The following is a 24,873-nucleotide window of genomic DNA, read 5'->3' on the forward strand; positions in this document are numbered from 1 at the left end:
TTGGAGTTATGATACGACATAGTCACGTAGTTATAGTTGAGGTCAAAACATCAATGTGGCTCTGCATCGTCAACTAATGAAGCCAAAGAGAAAAGACGAACAACAAGAAATATATCAGTATGACAATACCGGGAGCATAAATGCATAGTGTACAAATCTTTCAAAGATACTCAAACCGTCAACAAGTCCGAAGACTTTCCTAAAATAGAAGATGCGTGCATATAAAATAGCTTGCAATAGGCATATGTACTAAAAACTACCGACCGCATGCAATCCGTGCGGAGAGCACTGACAAACAGAAGACGGGCAGAGTGAGCTGGTGAAACTCAGCATCAAGTACAAACAAGATGTTACGTGTGAGCAATCAGCAGGTTCACTGTGACCTGCCTGCACTAAGTATTTCTCTGGGCCGGGATTGAAAAAAACGAAAGTAGAATGAAGATGCACACCCTAACATGGCTGTTTGACAAATCCTTTGTACAGGCAACGACATCAAGACGAATTAGACAGTAAAAAATAATGTTCACTTTGGTGTAGGTGGAGAGTATTTGTTTGTACATATAACAGCTATTTACAATGCAGAGTCGAGGCGGCCAGTCTACCAGAACGGACACCTAAACAGCAGAACATCAACACAAAGAACACAATCAATGAAAAAATGCAATACTCTTCTCCAAAAGGAAGAAGGCACAATGATAACTGATAATAAGCAAACACAAAACTGCATTGAAAGGGAAAAGAAGGAACCTGGTAAAGACTCTGGTAAAGACTCTGGTAAAGACTCGCATTAACACAATTCACCATAGCAGTCGATTCCTTGCTCTACGTGGAAGGAAGATAACAGAAGATGGTCTACTCTACATGCATGCATAGAAATCAGCATGCAGGCCAGTAAGCATTTTCGTTGCACACTCGCCTCTGCTTAGAATGTAAATGTCCGACATACTAACGACTCATAGCACCATTGTATATAGTGAAACGAGATAGCGGTACGCGATTGTAATATTGCGGTTTGGAAACGCCAAACGACAGGTCGGTATGCCCTGCCGTCTGGAGCTGAAACCGCCAGAGGCAAGAAGGGAGAATGTTAACATTACAACCAGCCTCAGTAATAGGACCCCCTCCCCAAAAATTGCAAAAAAGACTCACCATCCAATGTAGCACTGGCAAAGGTTCTCATTAGCAATGGCCTGCTTGATGAGCAGATTGACCTGGGTGCGAGTGTCACAATAGTCAGACTCAGCAAAGTCATGACCAGTGAGCTTGTCACGTACTCGCTTGGTTATTTCAAGGGCTTTCTTATTCATCACCTCTGGCGGCTGAAGTCCATCTGCAACAAAAATGCAAGGAACAAGAAAGATTGGTCAATCAGAGACTTGCTCCCCTGCGCATATTCCCCTGTATCTAGTTTGAGAAAAAAATGATCAAAAAATGACAGGAGAAAAGAAACAACGGTTGCTGGATGACTACGGCATGCCAAGCTAAAAAGTATGGGCGACTTACGACTGTTCTGAAACGAGACACTTGACACTTTGTAGGATCTACTTGGCTGCGAGACATGCATCATGGAGTCATTGTGTTGCAATCCAGAACCTGGTATAAGCACAAAGGAAAGATTTGTATTAGAACACAATTCACTATAGCACAAGTAGATTCCTTGCAATAGTGTTCTACATGGAAGGAATATTACAGAACAAGTTCTACTCTGCATTCATGCACAGAAATCAGCATAGCAGGCATTTTCGAGGCACACTCAATGGCACAAGCAATGTAAATGTCCGACATACTAACGACTCATAACACCATTGTATTTAGCGAGACGAGATAGCGGTATGCGATTGTAATGTTGCGGTTTGGAAACGCCAAACGACAGGTCGGTATACCCTGCCGCCTGGAGCTGAAACCGCCAAACAAACAGGAGCATGTAACATAAAACCCATCCTCAGTAACATATGGAACTGGACACTCACCATCTTCTTCGATGTTGTTGGTGCTGGTTTGAGGCTCTTTCTTCGGACCAGCGGCTGTAAACAAAGGAAACAAATTGAGCGAGCTTATTGAAGGCTGATAATTTCAAAAGGGGAAAGACTGAACACGTGATGATATGCAACAGCAAAATCAGAGAAATGCATGTGTGCAAGAGTTTCACAGGGGCAGAAAAGAAACAAGACACCGAGAGACTTCATACTAAAGAAAAATGAACTTACTTTCCATGGTTAGCCTCCAGTTCAACAGCGGGTCGTAGACAAACGCCTCGAGGACGGCCATGACACTGTCCTTGTTGTCACGCAATACACGCATAATGCTGTGACAGGTGATGCGGTAGTTGCCCTCAATGCCAGTCACCTCCATGGCATTCGTAAGCATACGAGTAAGGCGGAACGGGATTTTCTCTGGATACTTCTCACGAGTCATCGCCACCTGATACACACACACACGACCGTCCCCAAACACAAAGCTAAGATCGACTGTGAGCAACATATACAGCAACTATGAACTATGAACATAAAACCTACAACGGTAACAAAAATCCAAAAATCACACACAAACATTCGAAAAGCTGTCTGAGGACTTGGAGCCGCGGCAGCTTGATACGAACTGCAACGGATAATGACGCCCCGGTAGCTTGGTAGAGCATTCGCTATATGCAGACTGGACAGGGTAGAAAGCGGCCAAGGTCCATAGCAAAACGCCATGTCCTTGGCACGCGCAGCCAAAAAGCTCAGGTTGGTAGAGGCCATGCATACGAGATGCAAGACGACACCTGCCCACCATATAGCCCAGAATGCAAGGCGTGTATGTGTTTTCACAGCTACTAATCTGAATTACCTCAAAGCAATCGCCAAAGTCAATGTGCAGGATTCGTCCCGACAGCCTCTCCAACATCAAGTTCGAAGGATGCCTGTGAACATGAATGAAAAGAAAGAAAAGTGAAGTAAGGAATGGTGGAGAAAAGGAAACATAATGGACAATGAAGCATTAGAAAGTGTGTTCTCAGACAAATGCCTCGCAATAAGCATCAAAAGGCTCCTTGTAGCACATGCTCAGAAGGCCATGCATAGACATAAAACATGGCAATGCAAAACCAAGGCACCAAACACAGTACAGACAAGAATTCAGACTCGTCATCGAAATCATCAACGAACACAAAGACTGCAAGGGATTATACAGCATGCACAGCCACAACATCTATGGTACAACATACCGGTCGCCGAGACCCAAGACGTATCCAACCATTGACATCACAGCCAAGGAGCGAGTAAAGTTTGTTCGGCGGTCGAACCACACCTGCAAAAAGCAAGCAGCAGAGCCACACACATTGAAAGAGAACTACAATAGTACTTGCCAACCCCAAAACAAAATAACTATTCAAGATCACACACACAGACAACATGCCATGATAAACAAATACATGTGGACGCAGGTGAACCAGATCTCTTACAAGCAAACAATAATTTCACAACTAGAATGTTGGCCAAAGCAGTGAATTGGGTCACACAGGATTTAGTGAGCCAAACTAGTCACCACCCAAAGGACTGAGTTCAATATCTGTGGGTAGGTGGGATGTGCGGGTGGGGGGTATGAATACAAGTGTTAACCGCACAACCCTAAGAGCCCACAACCAAAGAGAGAAGCAAGTAGTAACAAAGCAGCACAGTGCACAGTTGCTCCTACCCGAACCAAAAGGCGGTGTCCAACATTCAAAAGACACACATACACACACCAATGGAAACGAGGCACGATCAAACTCACCTCGGAGCTAGGACTTTTCAGCCAAAGCACTTTCGCCAAGTCATCACCATCTGTATGGGAGATTGCATGCTCGAACACTTCCACCTTCTGCAGTACAGTGAGGTGGTCATACTCTGGGGCCATCTAAAGAAAGATTAAGCACACAAGAGATAACATGCAATGATAAATATAAGTGGATGCAGGTGAAGCGCAAAACGAAATGAAGGAACACCTAGCTATTGGCTTGCCTTCTGAAGAATCAGGACTTACAAGCAAACAATTATTTCACAAGGTAGAATGTTGGCCAAAGCAGTGAGTTGGGTCACACAGGATTTAGTGAGCCAAACTAGTCACCACCCAAAGGCCCGAGTTCAATATCTGTGGGTAGGTGGGATGTGCGGGTGGGGGGTATGAATACAAGTGTTAACCGCACAACCCTAAGAGCCCACAAACAAAGAGAGAAGCAAGTAGTAACAAAGCGGCGCAATGCTCTTACCCGAACCATAAGGCGGTGTTCAACATTCAGAAGTATTTTTCTCTTCTCTCGATAGTCTCGTATGAGTGCATGTAGTGTATCACAATGGGGCACCCAGCCAATCAGACCAGAGTTGGTAGACAGTGGAATCACAGAGTATCGCAAGATGCTCAGGTGGCGCTTGAATGTCTCTGGGTCGTTGGCAAGTAGTGTGTTGACTAGGCCAAACAGCTGCATGACACGCTCATCCTGGCGCAGATCCTCGTGTCCCTTCAGCAGAAACATGAACTCTGCACCATCACTGCCGTACAGTGATAATTTCCGTGGTCTCTGTTTTGACGTGATCACGTTTAGCGCTGGAGCAACCTTCTGGATACGCACAATGGGCTTGTTTGCATCATACGAACCAGGCACAGCCAGCTCAAGGTCTCGGCACGATAGTAACTTGGGAGACACATACTGCAATTCAAGTGATGTAAGCTGCAAGGAAATCAAAAGACAAAAATGCACTGACATTAGGAGTGCATATAGGATCCACATTAGAAAATACCAAGAGTACATTATTGCAAAGAAAAACGTGTGACGCTTGACACCTGTACACATGTTGTAAATAACTGGTGCAAGGAAAATTGCATCATAAATAATGACGTCAACTTGATATTCTGTCAGGAGGGGTATGTGGGAGTTGCACAGTCGTGGGGGGGGGGGGGGTATGTACTCTTGACAATACAACGGTAAGGCATCTAGGTAGAATGGCCAAAAAGAACAGAGAGAGGGTATAGACTCAGTCATGCTGATAGAATAACACATCAATATGAGGCACCCACCTGTGGTAGCTGTTTCGCAATTCTACGGAAGATGTGATAGTACAAGTCCCAAGCTTGAGTAAGATCTTTCTCGTTTCCATACTTCTTGTAGCGCCGACCCCATTCATATGCTTCCTGCAAGTCTCGACCATACGCCTGAAAGACGAGCAAAGATCAGACAACATTTCAGCTATGTGCACTCGACCTAAACGACAATTCAGCAGGAAACAAGTCCCTGCCAGACTACGATTATCTATTGACGATCCATTTCTATTCAAGAGAAAAGGAAACCCAATGGACAATGAAAGTGTGTTCTCAGACAAATGCCTCGCAATAAGCATCAAAAGGCTCCTTGCAGCACAGGCTCAGAAGGCCATGCATAGACATAAAACATGTCAATGCAAAGCCAAGGCACCAAACACAGTGCAGACAAGAATTCAGACTCGTCATCGAAATCATCAACGAACACAAAGACTATGTGGGAAATTCTTGCACTAAACGTTTGACCATTCTGTGACTAGACTACAAACCTGATGGAAAGAAGTCTCCTTCAGAGTCTGGGCGCCTTTCTGCACCATGACGTGGAGTGGATCCAGGACTTCAAACATAGGTGTAATCTTCTGTTCACCAAAGTACAACCGAGAAGCATCTTCCAAGCCTTCATGCCACTGCTCATGCCAAAGAATGGCAACACGAATTAGCTCCTCGCTCACCTAAACATACACGGATAAGAAAAGAGGTACAAACTTGTCAAGTACAAATATACACTTGGCATTATTATAGGCTTTTCCGCATTGGCTTGGCTAGCCTTCGCAGAAGCTGCTCCATGATGACGTGACAAAACAATGAATGCATGTATATAGGATCTAGGACAGAAAAATGAGCTACCAGTTGAGGAACACATGCTGTAGGGTAGTAAACTGCAGAAAAATTCTGGGGTTAATGTCCATGATAATTATATTTTAGCAAAAGGAAACACAAAATGCCACACAAAAAAACACATTGGGTAAACATACCATAATGGCTTGGCTGACTAGTGTGTTGCTGTGCTCACGCATGTTCTGTAGAACTAGATTGGCGGCATTGCGACGTGCCATCACTGTAGACTTTGATGCAACCGTCAGTGGGTAGATTAACGCCTGCGGATGATGCTTGCCAATGTCCATCAACAGGTGGTGGATCAAACGTCCGACAAGATGACGTGGCGTGTCAATGCGAGCAATAAGCTGGGGGATCACCTGGAAAAGAAAGGTGCAAAGGAGGCAGAAGAGGAAACATTGACACTCCGGAAATTGATGAGAATTTTTTTGAACGTCACCAGCTGGGTCAGCCACTTCTTAGATTGTGTCAATTCGAATCCCGGCCAAGGGATATTTCCAAACCACAGGGAAGATAGCTCATCCCACCCATTACCATCATAAGCACAGACCTATCGTTCACAGAACTACATGTATATGCTTACCTGAAGCCATGTATCGATCTGGATGGTCTTTATTCCTTCTTCCAGAGAATCATGAACATCGGCCCAATGACCATATTCGAACCAAAGTGTAAGCAGCCTACACAGACACAATAATAATACTTGTTAAGTTCCAAGAAAAGACAAAAAAAAGGAAGCTAACACAAACATTTGTGCAGTCAGCTGGTAGTGCATGTTGTAAAATCATCGACATACTCAGAGAATATGGTGAGGTTTTATGCATCATCCTGCTCTCCTTTGGAAGAAGTCATTCTTCACTAGGTCAACTAACCTGAGAGTGTCCTGCAATGAATTCATAGCCTTCTCCTGAGACAGGGAGATAGATCTGAAGAAACCTTGGACTGCAGGAACAGTGTACTTGTGTATCCATTCAGTGGCAAGTTTGCTAGACGAGGAAGGCTCTCCGCTTGCTTGCTTCTTGTAGTGCAGTACAGCCTCAAAGTTCATCATGGCCCATGAATGCCAAGCCTACACACAGATCGAACCAGAAAAGGAACCAATGAAGATATTACCTTGTTCGATGGGTGTGAGTGACAGTCAAAACAACACGTAAGGGTTGTGTTCTCAGACAAATGCCTCGTAAATAACTTCAATAAAGTTCTTGAGTGAAGAGCACGAAAGGCAGAGGGACAACATAAAACACATTGCCACTCCACCTGGGTTTCATACATTTCCATCGCAAGAGTTCAGACTCGTCATCGAAATCATCACCGAACACAATAGTAAGACAAGCGGCAAGTTACTAATAATATATTACCTTGTAGCAATCCCTGTCAAGCTGAGTTGCTTTTTCGTAAGATGTCAGGATGTGCGGGATTGTGTCTTCATTGTAGCCATGCAAAGATGACTGCCAATCACCCAACTTCTTGTACAGTCTAGATGAGAAAGAGTAAAGAGAAAACAAAAAGAATCTATTTACGGCAAATACCAACAGAAAAATTCAACATTAAAATACAATTTTCCACTGTTTCTTGTAGCAGGCTCACCAAAGATACACGGGCATACGCATAGAGAATGGGTACACATATTGAAGATACATACTTTGAGAGAAGGCTTTGTGACACTGCAGGCCGGCGGGCAAGGCCCGATGCGTTGATAAGAGCATTTGAATCAACCTTCTGAGAAGCTAAGACAAAGGCATCCAACTGGGCATAAGCATCAGCCTGCATAGAACGAACACAAGAGTTCAAGAATGACAGCTATAATTAACTACACTACTGGGAGCCCTGAGAATAGTGTACAATGGGTTATAGTACAACTCTCAGGTGGTCACATTGCACAGACAACCAGTCTTATGTTATTGCATGGCAATGTAAATGTCCGACATACTAACGACTCATAACACCATTGTATATAGCGAGACGAGATAGCGGTACGCGATTGTAATGTTGCGGTTTGGAAACGCCAAACGACAGGTCGGTATACCCTGCCACCTGGAGCTGAAACCGCCATGTGAGAAGCAATTTACACACCCATACAGATACACTGGCTGCAAAACACACAGCACCACTGACCTGCTGGCCTGATTCCCACATGTGCTTGATGAAGGCAAACGCCACAAGTGGGTGCGCACTGAGCAACGGCTTTTCGGGCGCTGTTGGCTCTACTCCCAATAGCCGGCACAGGGTTTTCCGTGAGAGCTCCATCCGGCCACTCTTCCTGCAAAGACTAGCAAACTTGATCAGAGTGTCGATGTTGTCCTCATCAGCAAGAACGAGAGAGCGGATACGCAAGATGCGCTGCCAATCCTCAACATTCCGCTCACAGCCCTGTAGTAGGATGCAAAATTGCAAAACTATGAGTACCTGTTACGCATAAAGACGGCGGTCATGCAGATTATTTATAAAGCATATAGACCCAGGGAGTAATAGCCACCTCACAATACAGAGGAGCTACATTTTATTGGGACTGTCAATGTCGGCAAGCTACGAGCCTTGTGACCAACAGACACAGCCACACGGAAAAGCAATGCTTGCCAATATAATCATACATGAACACATACACAATAATCAGTAATTGTTTCAAAAAAAGGAAAATTACCTGCAAACGATCCCACCAGATCTGTTTGATAACGCTGCTTCTTTCTGGGTTGAGTTTGTACCAGACAACTTCCTCAAGCTCTGAAAGCATTTGCACACACACCATGCCCTGGAGTGCGAAAGCAAAAACAGTAAGGCCAATATTTACAATCAGAAAATATGAAAAGGACACAAGCTCCTGCAACACAATACAACACGATTATAGAAAAATCCTATGAACAAGATGTACCTGCAGATTACAACACGTGCACCACATAACGAGATGCCAATGCGAAAAGCTGCAGTTCTCCTTTGCCCTTCACATGGAATCGATCACGCAACAAGAATGCATGTCAACTATGGGTGAGGGCTTGTTGAACAGAGAAAATAATAAGCAAATGATATCTGTCGCAACGTTGTGTGGATGCACTACTTACTCCGTATGCTCTGTTGTAACTCTCGCCAACCATGGCTGTGAGCTCACTGTCAATGATGTCACGAGCAGTGTCTATACACTGTGCAAACACAGAGGAAAGTCAAAACCAATCGTAAGAACATAGCTAAATGTATTCCCATCGCAACAATGCGGAGAAAAGTAAACCATATGCCTTGGTCAGTTCAAGGAAGGCAATTGTCAAATATCACACTGAACATAGTCCAGTCATACAGTGATAGACAAATAGAATACATCCTTCCAAGGCAGGAAAAACTGTGGCGGGGAAGAATGAAGGAGAGAAAACGTACATACCTGCTGTGCTACATCGAAGTGGTTGTTGTGAACAGCAATGACAGATCGATAGAAGGCACCGTCATACGTATCTCCAGGAATGATACACGTGTATTCATCCATTGATGTCCAGTTGCTCAGACCCCAAGAGGCCGACGCTGCCATGCGAGCCATTTTCAGCTGCATGTCCTCAGACGCGATTGACCACTTCTCCCGGGCTACATTGTACAGACGGTGCCATTCGCCCATGGCTTCCAGGCAGCGCATTCTGCCCAGAGTCAACTCGGAATTGTGTTCATCCTCTTCCTGGCGCATTTCATACAGTGCCAGCGCACTGTTCCAATCACGGAGCTTCTCGTACCAGGTCTCTTGAACACGCTGAACAGCACAACAAAAACAGGAAACAGGTTAACCCTGCAATTGGTGCAAAGGGCCAAAGGAAATCGTCCACCACAGTACAACTTGTGTATGCATGTGACAGGCACCAAGTCTATCAAAAGGCCAAAAGTTTTACTTCAGAACCACCAAAATTAACAAAGGCAACTCGCTCAAAATTACTCACCAGATCTGTGCCGTGATGTCTATTGGCATAGTCAAGAATACCAGATGCTGCTTCAGATAGACCCAACTTGTTGTTGATACTGATTAGTGCCTCGAGTGTTGCCGTGGTTGGTCCAGCGTGGAACTCTTCCTCCTTGTAGTGCAGCGCCTTAGCATAGGCCCGGACCTTCATAGCACACTCACCCATCAGCTGAGTGTTCAGTGGTAGAGAGCCCTATTGCAAAAGGAAGCAATGCAAATTACACAACTAATGAGGAAAAATAACATATTGTAGGACAGCATGCAAACTCTCATGTACTCACACTGCACAGGCCACCGGTGTAACTAAACCCGATCATGTTTCACTTGGGCGAATGGTCACATTGCACAGACAACCAGTCGTATGTTATGTCATGGCAATGTAAATGTCCGACATACTAACGACTCGTAACACCATTGGATATAGTGAGACGAGATAGCGGTACTCGATTGTATAATGTTGCGGTTTGGAAACGCCAAATGACAGGTCGGTATACCCTGCCGCCTGGAGCTGAAACCGCCAGAAACGAGCATAGCCATGGCCAATAATACCACCCACTAGTAAACATACCCATTAAACATACCACCCACCCAGTAAACATAGTACAGCTTTAGTACACAACATACCTTGTCTGTATGCTCCATGAACTCGGCCAGGTTGAGCAAAGTCTGTGTGATCTCAGGCAAGCTTTGAGTCTGAAGTGCCATCTCCAATGCATGCACTAATTCGTCTTGCTGTTGCTCAGCCAGCTCCAACCAGCAGGATACAAATGAAGCATTAAACAGATCCCTGAAAGCAAAGGAAAGAAGACGACCAGATGTGTTGATAAAAAAGTCCGAAGCTGTGAATACACCAGATACAATCACATGAAAGCAATCAGCTGGTAGTGCATGTTTTAAAATCACGGAGACCCTCAGAGAATAGGGTGATGATTTCTACATCATGTTGCCAACAAAACAGAAAACAAGAAACCTCTGAAGACGTACTTTGCAAGTGGATTGTAGGCATCAGCAACTGTGCGACAATTGCGGATGAATGGTGATGAAGACTCTTTCAGAAACTCCACACTCAAACGGCGCAGCCACTCTGCCCAGTCCTCCTTTGACACTCTGGATGAAGTTTCCCATGCCTGTAAAAGGAAAGGATAAAGTACAGATATAGCAAAACATAATGAATGCAAGACAGTTAAACTACGAAAGAGGCAGGAAATCTGTGAGTAGGCTGGTGCACACAAACAAAATATGTTGCTACCCTATATATCGCGATATTGTTTGGAAAACAGTGAAACCAGTCAGTCCAAGGATCAAAAACATGCCATGCTGAGAGTTCTGGTTTATCCCCTTTCAAACATGTGCCATGGTCGCGTACCACTTGCAGATTCAATGAATGGACGTTGTGCTTTTTTACACTGGAGTCTGAAGCATCTTCAGTTGTCTCTGGCTTCATAGACACTTTCGTTCGTCGATAACACGTGACTGATGTGTCGTCGGTCAATGGCTCACGACGCACTACTCTCATCACCAGGCTATCGTAATCCTGATGCTGGATTTTGTTCTTCTGCATCACCTGCACAAACAAGTACAGCATAAGAAACGACAAGTCAAGAATGGAAAAGAAAAATGTGCAACAATGGATGCTCACAGAAGTAATCAGCTGGTAGTGCATGTTTTAAAATCACGGAGACCCTCAGAGAATAGGGTGATGATTTCTGCATCATATTATATATATACAAATGAAAAACGAATGGAAAATGTCTTACCCGACTGATAAGTGGAATGAAGTAGGTGTACTTCTGACCAAGCACAAGCACCATTGAGCACAGTGTCGCCATGGCCAGGGAACGAAGAGCAGCAACATCGAGAATGCGAACAATCGGGTGGATGATACACGAAGCAAATTCCGACAAATCAACAACAAGAAAGAGAGCGTTGAGCGTCTCCAAAGCTTTCCTGCACACAAAGAAGAAAAGAAACTTGTTCAGCAGTTTCCTCAGGAGGGAAGCATTATAGCTGAGAACAACCAAAGGTCAGAAATGGATAAGGCTAGGAAAGGTTGTTCTCAGTACCGCAACTAGCAGTTCGAAAACCGTGGTAAGCCCATCATCCCTACGAAGGATATAAACACAGGAAAAAAAAAGGGAAAGCGAGCTTACTTGCGTATCTCCATGGACATTTCCGATGATTCAAACAGTTTGACAATAGAAGGTACGATCAGGTACAGGTAGTCGTCAAGAGTCGGACCAAGCTTCGTCAAGGCAAATAGAAGCTGCAAGGGAAGGAGAGAAAAATTCAGTATGTTATCAACCCACACCATGACCACCAAAGCATGCAGAAGTGGACTGGCCAGACTTAAGAAAGTTAGGAAAGGCTGTTTTACTACCACAAATATATTATTAGACAACCATGGCAAGCCAATTAGACCGGTATTGTAGACAAAGCACCAACTAGATTCAGAACTGACCTTGTCAGTAATGGCTCGATTTGCACTCTTGTCGTGGCTGCAAATCTTGAGGATCTGCGGCATTAGCCATGGAACATAGACCTTGAACTCGCTACCAACTGAGCTAGCAATGTCTGTAATAAGCTTGATGATACTCTCCTGTAGCCGAGAACTGTCTGGTGTGACCTGCCAAAACTCCTGTAGGCAAGGACAACAGAAAAACAGCAAAAAAGTAGCCAACAGTCAGGGCATGTTCGGGGGCAACCAAGGAAAAACAATTATGGGTGAAAAGAAGAGGTGGAGTCGATAGATGGGAAACTGTTCTCGACTTGAGGCACATTTTACAAGTAGTTTCTGCAAGTACACGTGATCCAGGACTTTGTTTCACAAAGCTGAGGTCTGTTCGCACGATGAATCCTACAATGTGGTTCTATTGTCATGCATGAGGGCAATGCCAGTGAATCAAAAACATACCTTGATCACCGTGAAGATGTCTTTTAGGTATGGCTGAATGTTGCCCTTTACAATGGTGGCCAGCACAGACAACTGCTGAAAGAGAAGCTGCAAGGCAAAACAACACAACATCACACAATCAGCTGAAAACATTCATGATGATTCCCAAGCCCAAGGCATGCAAATATAGTAGAGTGCTGGCCTTGGTCAGTTCAAGGAAGGCAATTGTCAAATATCACACTGAACATAGTTCAGTCATACAGTGATAGACAAATAGAATACATCCTTCCAAGGCAGCTTTCCAGGGTGACCAAATACATCCAACAGGTCAGATTGATCACACCACACCATTCCTCATTAAATTCAGAAAAGCAGGAAACTACATGGCCTAATCTGCAGTGTTTTTTAAAACTGGGACACTATCTTCATTCATACAACACACGTACCTCACGACTTTCTTCGCAGCTGTGAATGACACTCAGGTAAGGAGGAATAATCTACAGAACACATATAAGGAGAACAGATTTAATAAGACAAGACAAATGATCACAGAATATGTTCCCTATCACTACGGATAACAACTTCAACCATGGCTAACATAAAAATCCAGAAGTATGCAACTCTGCAACTGCATTTATTGTGTGCTCACTGTGGAAAAACACCATGCGTTCCGTCGGGTTGAGATTGAGTGAATGAAACAGTCAGTGCAGATCCACAGATACAGCTTTATGCAGCAAAATTTACAAATTGACTTACATGGCCGAGGAATGGAATGCACAGTGCACCAAACGTACGGATATTCGCTGCAAGTGCCTGCACAAAGATCAGGACACACAATGATTTTCTGCATGTTATATACCGTAGAATCCCGCGGATAAGCCCATGGGACATTTCGGTGGGCTTATACGCGGGCATGGGCTTATACGCCAACACCAAGTAACATTCTACATTCAACATTCTACGGTATACGATATATGTACGATCATATGGACATGCATAAAACGCACACTTGAACCAAGAACCCTCCTAAAAATACCAACACAGGGTGGAGCATATGAAATATCCTTACATGAATGCATAGAATGTGATGCTCCTTTAGTGTGCTGTCCTTGAGGATTTTCATCAGCGCTGAGAAAGCAACTATGGGGAAGAAATCGTCAAGCTGACCACTTGCAATCGTAATAAGCATCTCAGACGCATTCTCATACGCTGGAGATAACACAACCAGATCAAAGAGAAGCAACACATTACCAACGACGAAACATGTAACAGAAACCCAACGAGCATGACCACACAAGAGCCATTCCAATCAGCTGGTAGTGCATGTTTTAAAATCACGGAGACCCTCAGAGAATAGGGTGATGATTTCTGCATCATATTGGTAATGGTTATCAATGTGAAAAGGTTGAAAATTACTCAAACCCACCTTGGTCTTTCTGCTGAACATCTCTTGATCTACTGTGTCCAACACCACTGATGAGAATCTTGTACTTGTACGGATCCAGGGCTCCAAGTAAGCCAAGAACTCGCATACTCTGCAGGGGCCAAGCAACGGATAAGGAACAGAGCATAAATTTCCACACACATTATGTTGCTGTTGCGAGAGTCCGAGACTCTCATACCCCAGCATCAAATTTTTGCTAAATCACACTAAATCACACATTGAAAGCTCAAATTATAACCCACCTCTCTACGAATTGTTTGCACAGTTTCGGTCTTCAGAATGTTGAGCAGGACTTCGAGAAGATGGGGATATCGACAATACGGCTCACTGATACAGCTGCAGCAGGCAACACAACAATTTGGTTTGTTAACCGTTGTAAAGTATATATATATAATTATACAAGAGAAACAAAGGAAATTGAGTCAGCCACTTCTTAGATTGTGTCAATTCGAATCCCGGCCAAGGGATATTTCCAAACCACAGGGAAGATGGTTCATCCTACACAGTGTACATATACGGAGATAGCAAGCGATACGTACTCACCCAGTACTGCCGACAACTTGACCCAAAGTCCACAAGGCAACCTGGAAGTAACAATAGCCAGGTCAAAAAATACATTAGTGGCGCCAAAATACCATACGTACATACATGCCTTGCAAGGAATACGTCGCCATTGTGACACATAGCAAAATCAGGCACAAGCGTATACTGCAAGATCAGATGCACAATTCCTACAACCTCTCTTCATGAAGTGCTCATTTAGAAAATTCTCTGAGATAGATCTCAGTCCGCACGCGGTAATCATAGCACATGAAGGGATGAAGGAGGTTAATGCACCCCATTAGAAGATGATCACTTCACTATAAAAACAAAAATTGAACTGAAACATACCTCTCGTTTTCCGGACGAGATACTGTCTTGGAGCATGCTGATAATGATAGGAAGAAGGTCGTCAACGTACGGCTTCATAGTGACGCCCGACACCTGAGGACAGTGAATTCAAATAGGTCTTGTTGAGAAACAGAAATCACGGAACTAAGATAAACACCACATTTCAATTGTACAATATGTTGCTGTAATTTACAACACTGGCTCCACGTGCCACCGGCTACGATAGCATTACGGAACAAATGCGAAAAGATACAGCCAGTCACTATCCCCTACCACTGGAATCACTACACAACTTGGTAATGTGAAGCAATTCTTGCACGAGGGTAAACAGGCTAAACCATGATGCAAATCATTGAATTACCTGTGCTTGCTCTCCAATTGCAGCCAGAATGTTGATGGTGACGGCAGGATTAGGATCCGCTTCCTTGAGTTTCGGTATCAAGGCCTAAATAAACGAGAAGATCAAAATTTGCTCACATAGAAGTCCCATCCAAACCATAGGAAGTTAAATACTCTAGAAAGTTAACCAAAGCCACTCTAGAAAGTTAGCCAAAGCCACTAGAAAGTTAATGAAAGATGCCCTGAACTTCACCTAGCAAACGGATTGCTGATGGGAGGCCAAAATCTTACCAACACCATAGCAGTTGGCAGATCATGTTTGCCTACCCAGCACATTTGCTCTTGCGCCACCAACTCACCCCAACATTGATAAACAAAAACCAATGATGGGGCAGAACAAGGGGCGCAAGATGAGTCCTAGTATTATTTGAAGGTAAATGAGTCAAAAAAAGCTCTTGAACAATTTCCAAAAATGGTAGTTTACAGGCAAAGTTCTTCGAATGTGTTTTTGAAAAATGGACCATTAACTCACATCAAGAATGGACTTCATGTACGGTTTGATCAAACGCGGAGTGTTCGATATCAAGTTACTCAGTAGCCGAGCTGCTTGTTCCTTGTTACGACCATTCCCGCTGAACTCCAAATCTGTCAGCAGCTAACAAAGAATGAAGAAACAAGGTGATCAGGACTAAGCATTTTCAAACTAGCCCCATGATACGACAAACAAGGAATGCATTTACAAAAGGATGTAACAGCATGCATATCCCACGTGATAAGCATTGGACATTGAGAAAGAGGTCCTCGGAACAAATCACGGCAAGATACAGGTAAGCTGATGTTGATATACCCTGGCAGCCGGCAAAACTGTTAATGGCAACCGTACCGGCAGACAGCAGTGCTTGAAGAGAGAGAGAGAGATGGATATTGCGAGAATGTCACACCAAGCTCAAAGACAAGCACTGCATACCAATACGGTGCAGCCTACAGAGCGCCACTTACTGCATAAGGGATCTTTGGCAGAAAACAGAATACACTATGGTACCACACAAGTACAATCTCTGCCATATAGTACAGGACACGAATGCCCCAATCACATGCTCACCTGGATGAGAAGCTTTCTCAGAGATGGCATGATAAAAGCAGGGTTGAGGTTGCTCAGCCGCCCGATGGTGCACACAGCCAGTTCGCGGATTTCAAACTCCTCGTCGTTTAACGCCACAAACAGAGCATCCAAGTTCTCATGCTGAGCCAGAAAGTGATCAAAGCGCTCGTCGAGATTGGAGAAGACGCAAAGCCTTATCTCAGACTCTACAAAGTAGAACAGGAGCAAAAACATGAAACCAGTAAACAATCAGGATGGGGTCTTCTTCAGGCAAGAATCATTCAAGAACCATAAACGTGCAAGAATAATTATACTGGAAGATCAAATGCACAACTCCTGAATTAATGCCCCAAAGATGCTACGCCTCTTCTTCTTCAAGTGCTCATTTAGAAAATTCTCTGAGATAGATCTCAGTCCGCACGCGGTAATCATAGCACAGGGATGAAGCTGGCATTGCACAGGATGTAAACCGGGTACGTTATTGTGTACATTGTCCAGAAGTGCGATACGCAAACCTGCTATAACAAACAGGTGTACTCACCTGAATCAGTGATTCCAACGGTCAGCAGCTTTGCCAGCACTTCTGACACAACCGGTACACCATATTGGCCACTGATTGCATGCAGTGCATTGGAGCTTGACCCAGACTGCAACATGAACAAGCACAGCATCCACAGCAGTATGAGTATACTGAACCAAAAAGTGCAAGTGAAAATTTTCCACACTGTTAAATGCTCATTTAGAAACTTCTCCGAGATATATCTCAGTCCGCACGCGATAATCATAGCATAAGAAAGGATGAAGCTGGTTATGAAGTCTTAACTCACCGTCAAGGTAGGCATGAGCAGTCGTGCACAAGTACGCACGGCTTCTATCCTCACAGAGACGTACTCGCTGACCAGGAAGACGTTGGCACAGTGACGGACGAACTGAGTGAGCGAATGACCTGAAAAAAATAAACGCAAATTAAACATGGAACGTGCTGGACAAAGGGAAAGTATCCTTAACAAAATGAATATTCCACAAATTCCACACATGAAAATACAACAAGACTCACCGCTGAAATCAAAGGAGCCAAGGGTGTGCAATGCTAACACAACATTGCTGGTATCCGGTGAATCTCCTGCCAAACATACAGAAAAATCAAACGTAGTAGGTAAACAGGAAATGCAAAATGCACATGGGCAATAGGCAACAACAATCCTTGCAATCATATTTATATCCGGAAGTAGGAATGTCCGACATACTAACGACTCATAACACCATTGTATATAGTGAGACGAGATAGCGGTACACGATTGTAATGTTGCGGTTTGGAAACGCCAAACGACAGGTCGGTATACCCTGCCGCCTGGAGCTGAAACCGCCAGAAACGAGCATAGCAATGAAAAATAAAAAGCTGTTTGCTAAGCATACCTGACAGAGAAGAAGAATTACTGGATGTATTCTTTGCAGATGAGGCGGAGCTTTTAAGTGCCTTGTTCATTAGAATTAGCGACAGCATCTTCAGGAGACCCTCTGCAAAAAAGAAGAATAGAAATATACAAGGGAAGACCATGAACCTCACAGTAACAGGAAACGTTGTGATCAATCGAGACAGTAGACAACAGCATTATAAACACGATGGGTGGGATAGATGGTGACTTACCTTGAATATCTTTTCGTATCCTTGGTATTTCTTGTGCCATGACATGGAGACAACGTGTCAAAGCAGGACTTAGACCCACTGCAAGCATGTTTTCCAAAAGCTGCTTCATCTCATTGAAGAGAACACTGCTAGCAGCACGTGCCAGCATGCTGATGCACGAAAAGACAGCCGGATCAGCGACGACTTGTGCTGCCTTATGCCGCCTAGCAGAAGATAAAGGAAGGTAATCAGAATACTTAATGAGTACAACAGCCACAGAGTTCAAACAGCTTACATGAATGTACAAAGAAACTTCTAACAGCACAAATAGGAATGTCCGACATACTAACGACTCGTAACACCATTGTATATAGTGAGACGAGATAGCGGTACACGATTGTAATGTTGCGGTTTGGAAACGCCAAACAACAGGTCGGTATACCCTGTCGCCTGGAGCTGAAACCGCCATGGCAAAAAAAACGTTGCTCCGTCAACTCACTTTTGAGCATTCATGACATCTTTCGAAGCCGGTAGTGCTTGGCGGATAACATTTACAATGTTATCCAAGTACGGACGGATGTGATCTTGAACTGCATACGCCATAAGGCCAAGCGATCGGAATGCACAAGCTCGCTCTCTTTCCTACAGATGAAGAAAACAAAAAAAGAATATACCAGTATAAAAGTGACGCAGGCTAAGGAAATCATAAGCGCAAGGGACATATCACACAAAGCATATCGGCAGTTTCTAACGAAAGAAAAATTAGAGAAGGCCCAAAAAGTACCTTTTTCAGTGCGGCAAGCAGATGCATTATTGCATCATCCAAAAATCTGAGGGCAATGTAAAGAAAAAAACAAGAATAGCAAGGTGAGAACACAATGCAAGAAAAGCAGGAACAAAAACTGCAGTGACAAACTAGAATACAGCAATATACAGAAATATAGACCCAGGGAGTAATAGCCACCTCACAATACAGAGAAGCTACATTTTATTGGGACCGTCGATGTCGGCAAGCTACGAGCCTTGTGATCAATGGACATAATCACATGGAAAAGCAATGCTTGCCTTTATAAAAAGCTACAATGTGATAAGAAAAAATTCAAAATGGCTACCGGTTCGGTCCTAAGAATAAAGGGCAGAACTCACCGTTTGACAAATCTGGTGCGATCAAAAGCAGCTAGACGGGGCAGGAGCTGATGAATAGTTTGCTGAACAAGTACACTCTTGCTGGATCGAAACTTCATGACAATGTAGCAAACCTAGGAGGAACAGAGCAAAAACTCATATTAGGAGTGGCAATATTGCTACGGAAGATTACATTCCAGTACGAAATTTGGGTCAGCCACTTCTTAGATTGTGTCAATTCGAATCCCGGCCAAGGGATATTTCCAAACCACAGGGAAGATAGCTCATCCCACCCATTACAAGCATCAGATGCCGACGTCAAACCTTGGCAGTACATACCTCATCAAAGTTTTCCTTCATGAAGTCTCTGCAGACCTTGCTCTGTCCATGTGCGAGCTCACTGGCCATCAGGGACGAACCAGAGTTCCGCCATTGCACTGTAGAAAAAACCGAATTGTCATAAGAATTGACCGACAACTGACCACGCAATAAGGTAAGCACAGATATGACAAAAAAACATGTATATCACTGCATGGAACAAAAATGCATTATCCGGCGATATGACAAAGACATGACAGTGGCATTGGGAAGACAACATGGCATGAGGATTGCAAAGTACCGGTTTCAGGTAGCTCGTGTAGAGAGAGTGGCGGTGGCGGAAGGGTAGGTGACAGCAATGATAAACGACGTGAAGTACGCAGCTTTCGGAACCAGCTTGAACCAGCTTCGCACAGGATACATTGAATACATCACAAGAATGAGCGTTGTTCAGGACATTAGCCATTAACATGTGTTCTCAGTCAAATGCCTCGTTCTTGACATCATGTCGGCACAAAAGCACCAATGTCAGGCTCGTCATCCGAAATCATCACAGAACACTCTGGTCAAGTTAGAAAGATAGCACTACCACACCATGTACCACACCATGTACCACGCCATGTACCACGCCATGTACCACGCCATGTACCACGCCACGTACCACACCACGTACCACACACCAATGAGCGCATCTCAATTTTAGTAGAATGCATGAATCCAGATAATTATCATATCAAAGTTATTACTTGTATTATCAGTTAGTAAACACTTCAACTCAGTTATTAGCTTACTTTGCTGATTATAACGTGTCGCATTCGCTAAGCTGGCAGAAACAGGTGGGGGCAGAGCTTCATCTACATTGAAGTCAAGACAGGAAAGAGGCGTTAGTGTGTCCGACATCTCAGCCGCAAGCTCCTTGCCCTGAAAAGGATCAAGAGGGGAGAGAAAAAGATGAGTGACGGAAAGGAGCTACAAAAACCCAGCTCAAGACAATGCAAGTGGTGTTCTTTCAGACAAATGCCTCGTTCTTGACATCAATGACCATGCCCAATGGATTGACAATGGTACTCAGGCTCGTCATCCGAAATCATCACTGAACACATTATTCTGGGAGATCTCCAAATAAAATTAAAAAGACACTTACCTCGCCTTGCAATTTTCCAGAGTTGAGAATCAGCTCCATCAGGACAAGTAAAGATCCATGCGCAACTTCATCCTTGATGGCAGCTTTCGATCCAGAAGCATCCTTCAAGCCTTTCATAGCCTCCTCATAGCAATGCTGAATGATGAAAGAAGCAATAAAGAAGATGTCAAAACATGTGGTGTTGAAGTTTCCGAGCCAAAAAATACAGTAAATAGAATGGACATGAAGAAACAAATGTGCGACGTACTAACGACTCGTAACACCATTGTATATAGTGAGAAGAGATAGCGGTACGCAATTGTAATGTTGCGGTTTGGAAACGCCAAACGACAGGTCAGTATACCCTGCCACCTGGAGCTGAAACCGCCAAGTAGTGAAATGGCCCAAATCTTTACAAATTAAAATATAACCATCAAGTCGGAAGTCATAAATTGGAGAGATCAAAACAATTTATTATTAGACTGAAATATTGACTGACAAATGCATTATTTATTAGTTGACACCAAATTAGTCTGTCCAAGCATTCTTTCAAATTAACTCACCGAGTACCATGTTGGTCGTTGGGTCTCCTTGGTCTCACGTTGAGCCATGAGCGCCAAGCAAGCTCTGAGAGCTGCGATGGCATTTTCCCGGATAATTTGCTGCGAGGCAAACAAATAAAAGAAAGTCATTTGGAGCAAAACACCCTGATGCCAATAGGCTGAACTGTACAATGCTACACGACACAGTACAGCATGCCAAACCACAAGACTTTCATTGTCAATGTCATGTATACTCAGAAAAATCAGTATAACGGCCAAACACATTACAGGAGGCACTAGGAATGTCCGACATACTAACGACTCATAACACCATTGAATATAGTGAGACGAGATAGCGGTACGCGATTGTAATGTTGCGGTTTGGAAACGCCAAACGACAGGTCGGTATACCCTGCCACCTGGAGCTGAAACCGCCAAAAAAACATGCACTGAAACATTGGCATTACAGTGCATTTCAAAACTATAGACGCGTAGGGTTTTTGAAATATTTCAAACTTGGCTGGAACTTTTTGAGAATAGTTTTCGGAATATTGCTCAGGATCGCTCCACAATTACTCTCATATAGTTTCTAAAGGATTGGATAACAGACGCCCAATTTGGAAAATTTTATGCACAACGTGATCACAGATTTTATGTGGTATAGATGCTGGCATAACGGTTTTTGCCTAGGGACGCGTCTATAGTTTTGAAATGGACTGTAGTAGATAGTAGATAAACGCACCTTTGAGTCTCGCACTGCATTGAATATATGGTCGAGGAATGGTTGCACTTTCTGGAAGAAGAATGTAGGTGCATTTACAGCTAGCTCGCGAAGTAAAAGAACAGCTGCATGACGTTTGACCTCCACCCGTTCACCGCTTAGCCATTCCAGCGCCCGATGAACTTCATGCTCAACAGACTCCGCAGCTAAACTTCCTCCGGATGAAACCAACCGGCCAGCAACTTTCGCTGCAAGTTCCATAACAACCGGGTCACTAATACAAAACAGAAACAAAGAAGAAGACAGAGATAAGCCTGCGAAGCCAGTATATTACCAAACAATTGCTTTCTAGCATTCTGGATTTGTCCGGCACACTAACGACTCACAACGCCATTGTTATTAGCGAGACGAGATAGCGGTGGCCAATTGTAATGTTGCGGTTTGGAAACGCCAAGCTATAGGTCAATACCCTATAACCTGGAGCTGAAACCGCTAATCATTTTCCAAATACAATAATCTACAACCTATAACAAAAAAAACTACATACGAAAGCATACTGGCAACGTAGCACAATCATCATGCATCCACGTACTGTAAACAACATGTTGCTGGTGAGAAATTTTTGCTGTCTGATTTTTTTGATCGAAAATGCTCTATGCAGGCACTCATTTTCCATTGTTCGCAACTGACGAAATTCGAGCAGATTCATTTTGTCCAAACGGGACCAGGAGGCTAAATAAGTGAAATTTAGTTCTTGTGGCACAGTGTACTGCAAAAACAAGATGGCCACCAGAAAACGAGAGATGCGCATTGCATCGTTTGCCGCTAATAATGTACAAAGAGAGGAGGAATCCCCTTTCAAAGGTAGGCAAAAGTCTAAACGGACTAGTCGAAGACAATTAAATTATAGAAAATGGTGCTCGTCAAAAGAACAAGTACGACCCAAGAGTTAGAGTACGGGGTACACTTACTTGCTGGGTAGGAGAGAGCGCATGTACGTTGTAAACCGATTGAACTTGTTGTTACTCCCGACATCGTCAAGGCCGATCAACGCCACTGGAGGGAACGAAAAGAAGTCCGGAGAAAGAAATAACCAACAATGATTCCACCTAAAGTAGTGCCCGAAATAAGCGGCCGCTTACAAATCGCCAAAACGCCTCCTTTCTTTTCATGCACCTCGGAAGATGATGAAATGAGAACGAAGACATTTTTGTTCAGCTCCTCGGTGAAGGCATTGGCGTCCTCCGCCGACATTTCTCGTAATTCTGTCGTGACATACTGGCGGAGCTGCTGGGCAGTCTTCAGGCGAACCTTGTCGCTTCGATGCTTTAGTCCTGCTACAATCTGGGATATCATCGTAGCGGGTCAGCATACGAGGAAAGGCGGGTGGAAATCATTCAGCTCCGCGGAAAGAAGCAACGAGAGCTTCACATCTCCAACGCCACTACATAATGTCACCTCTTTTGCTTGCCAGACAAGGCAGTAAACACATGAAGCCTGGCACCTTCCCCATCAGCTACCGGCCAGTGGAACCTCGCATGAAAAAGCCAACTCCGGTGGGAGAAGATGCTGCAAAAACATGTGCTCAAGGCACTTGGCGGCCATTTTGCGAAGAATTTTTATCGTACCACCACCAGCATGTTTCGTATAAAGGCACGCGAAAAATACGGTAAAGTACGATAGGACCAATCCTGGACACCGCGATCTCGGCCTTCGAGCAAAAACACCAATAAATTATTACTGAAGGCGTCGCCATTGATGATTATGAGAGAAAGTCAAACTGGACAAAGGTGCGAGCTTCCTTTCTGACAATCGCTTCAAGAACAGTATGTCGTGTTTGTAAGCCAGCCATATGGCGAAGTTGGAGCGGAAGGACAAGGAGTCAACCATGATTACGTACATACGTGATGACACGAAAAGCACTCCAAACTTCACCGACACAGTGCTAAAAATAGTGTACATACATACAAGTACACACACACACTATTGTTTTGGAAACATACTACTTTTATACCAACCTTGCTGCTACAGCAAAATCAAGACAATTCTATACACAAAATAACCATGACAAGAGGTATTTGCGGGGCTATGTCCCAGCGCAATATGACCTCGGACATACATTTCAAAGCAATGATTATGATACTCACATTATGCAAGGAGTGGCAAGCAAACTTGAATAAATGCAAACATTTATGATTACTTTACAGAGTGCAGAGGTACGATACGATAAAGAAAAGCATGCTACTACATAGTCTGTGTTTCGTTTGGAATCCCGGAGTTGTTTTCTTTGCAGCATGAAATAACAATTATTATTTTATTGAAAATCATGTCAACAATTTGTACAATATACAATGGACGAAAGAAAGTGCTTACCACTGTCGGAAACGTATTATACACACTGGTAATTCTACAGTCCATCGATGCACCACTGGGATTCATTTCTCTTGATGGGTGGATTGTACAGCCTCTCCATGCAAACAAATGCATGCACGTGTAGATTGCCGCCATGGCAGTCACCATGCGACCGGCATGTTCTGCAAGAGAGTGAAAAATTCACAGTAGAAAAAAATATTGCATCACAGACAAGTAGACAATAGCGGTTGGTTGTGAATCAAGCATACCTGCTGAGAACATCCGGCCGAAGGGAGTTCAAGAAACAAACTTCCATGTTGTCCTCTGGCTGGTTTTATGTTCTGGTCTGGAGAGCTGCGATCCCTTTTCTATCGGCGCATGCGGTTTGTGCCCTTTTTCGAGATTATCATTTCCGCCAATCTCCTCCGTGGTCATGGCCACAGCACGCAGCGTCACGACTCTTCCGTGGCGTACTCAACCATGTCAACGGAGTCAACCCCACACCAAAAGAGGCGTTTCGTGTCAGTGTGCAATGTCTGTATGAGAGATTGAGACATAGAATGATTGATGATTGAGAGG

At 44.0% G+C, this 24,873-nt stretch overlaps 1 protein-coding gene across 3 annotated transcripts; it reads right to left on the reverse strand.

Annotated features, from left to right (window-relative positions):
* Window positions 1-24,684, reverse strand: LOC135818143 (serine/threonine-protein kinase mTOR-like). Of its 3 annotated transcripts, XM_065331482.1 has the most exons (55): window positions 24,564-24,684; window positions 24,316-24,476; window positions 22,914-22,998; window positions 21,964-22,216; window positions 21,243-21,341; window positions 20,701-20,835; window positions 20,348-20,477; window positions 19,858-19,962; window positions 19,578-19,675; window positions 19,260-19,372; window positions 18,898-18,943; window positions 18,613-18,755; window positions 18,135-18,337; window positions 17,903-18,004; window positions 17,544-17,609; window positions 17,314-17,432; window positions 17,028-17,133; window positions 16,487-16,692; window positions 15,917-16,039; window positions 15,407-15,490; window positions 15,046-15,138; window positions 14,698-14,738; window positions 14,397-14,490; window positions 14,137-14,245; window positions 13,780-13,919; window positions 13,467-13,523; window positions 13,157-13,207; window positions 12,732-12,818; window positions 12,279-12,455; window positions 11,971-12,083; window positions 11,578-11,767; window positions 11,187-11,384; window positions 10,805-10,947; window positions 10,445-10,607; window positions 9,801-10,013; window positions 9,260-9,616; window positions 8,949-9,026; window positions 8,534-8,641; window positions 8,008-8,262; window positions 7,535-7,656; window positions 7,251-7,368; window positions 6,765-6,961; window positions 6,476-6,572; window positions 6,030-6,251; window positions 5,544-5,726; window positions 5,035-5,169; window positions 4,229-4,687; window positions 3,754-3,876; window positions 3,206-3,288; window positions 2,830-2,902; window positions 2,208-2,421; window positions 1,971-2,024; window positions 1,504-1,593; window positions 1,150-1,330; window positions 1-614 (listed from the first exon to the last, which is right to left on the reverse strand). In XM_065331482.1, exons 3-55 carry the CDS (start codon window positions 22,934-22,936, stop codon window positions 599-601), a joined length of 7,188 nt encoding a protein of 2,395 aa, XP_065187554.1. In that variant the 5' UTR covers window positions 22,937-22,998; window positions 24,316-24,476; window positions 24,564-24,684; the 3' UTR covers window positions 1-598. The 3 variants fall into 3 exon arrangements, with proteins under 3 accessions (XP_065187554.1, XP_065187552.1, XP_065187553.1); XM_065331480.1 differs by lacking the exons at window positions 24,316-24,476; window positions 24,564-24,684 and adding an exon at window positions 23,085-23,523; XM_065331481.1 differs by lacking the exons at window positions 19,858-19,962; window positions 24,316-24,476; window positions 24,564-24,684 and adding an exon at window positions 23,085-23,523.
* Between the last annotated feature and the right edge of the window lie 189 nt (window positions 24,685-24,873).

Source organism: Sycon ciliatum, chromosome 5 (assembly GCF_964019385.1).
Source record: "Sycon ciliatum chromosome 5, ocSycCili1.1, whole genome shotgun sequence".
Lineage (NCBI taxonomy): Eukaryota > Metazoa > Porifera > Calcarea > Leucosolenida > Sycettidae > Sycon > Sycon ciliatum.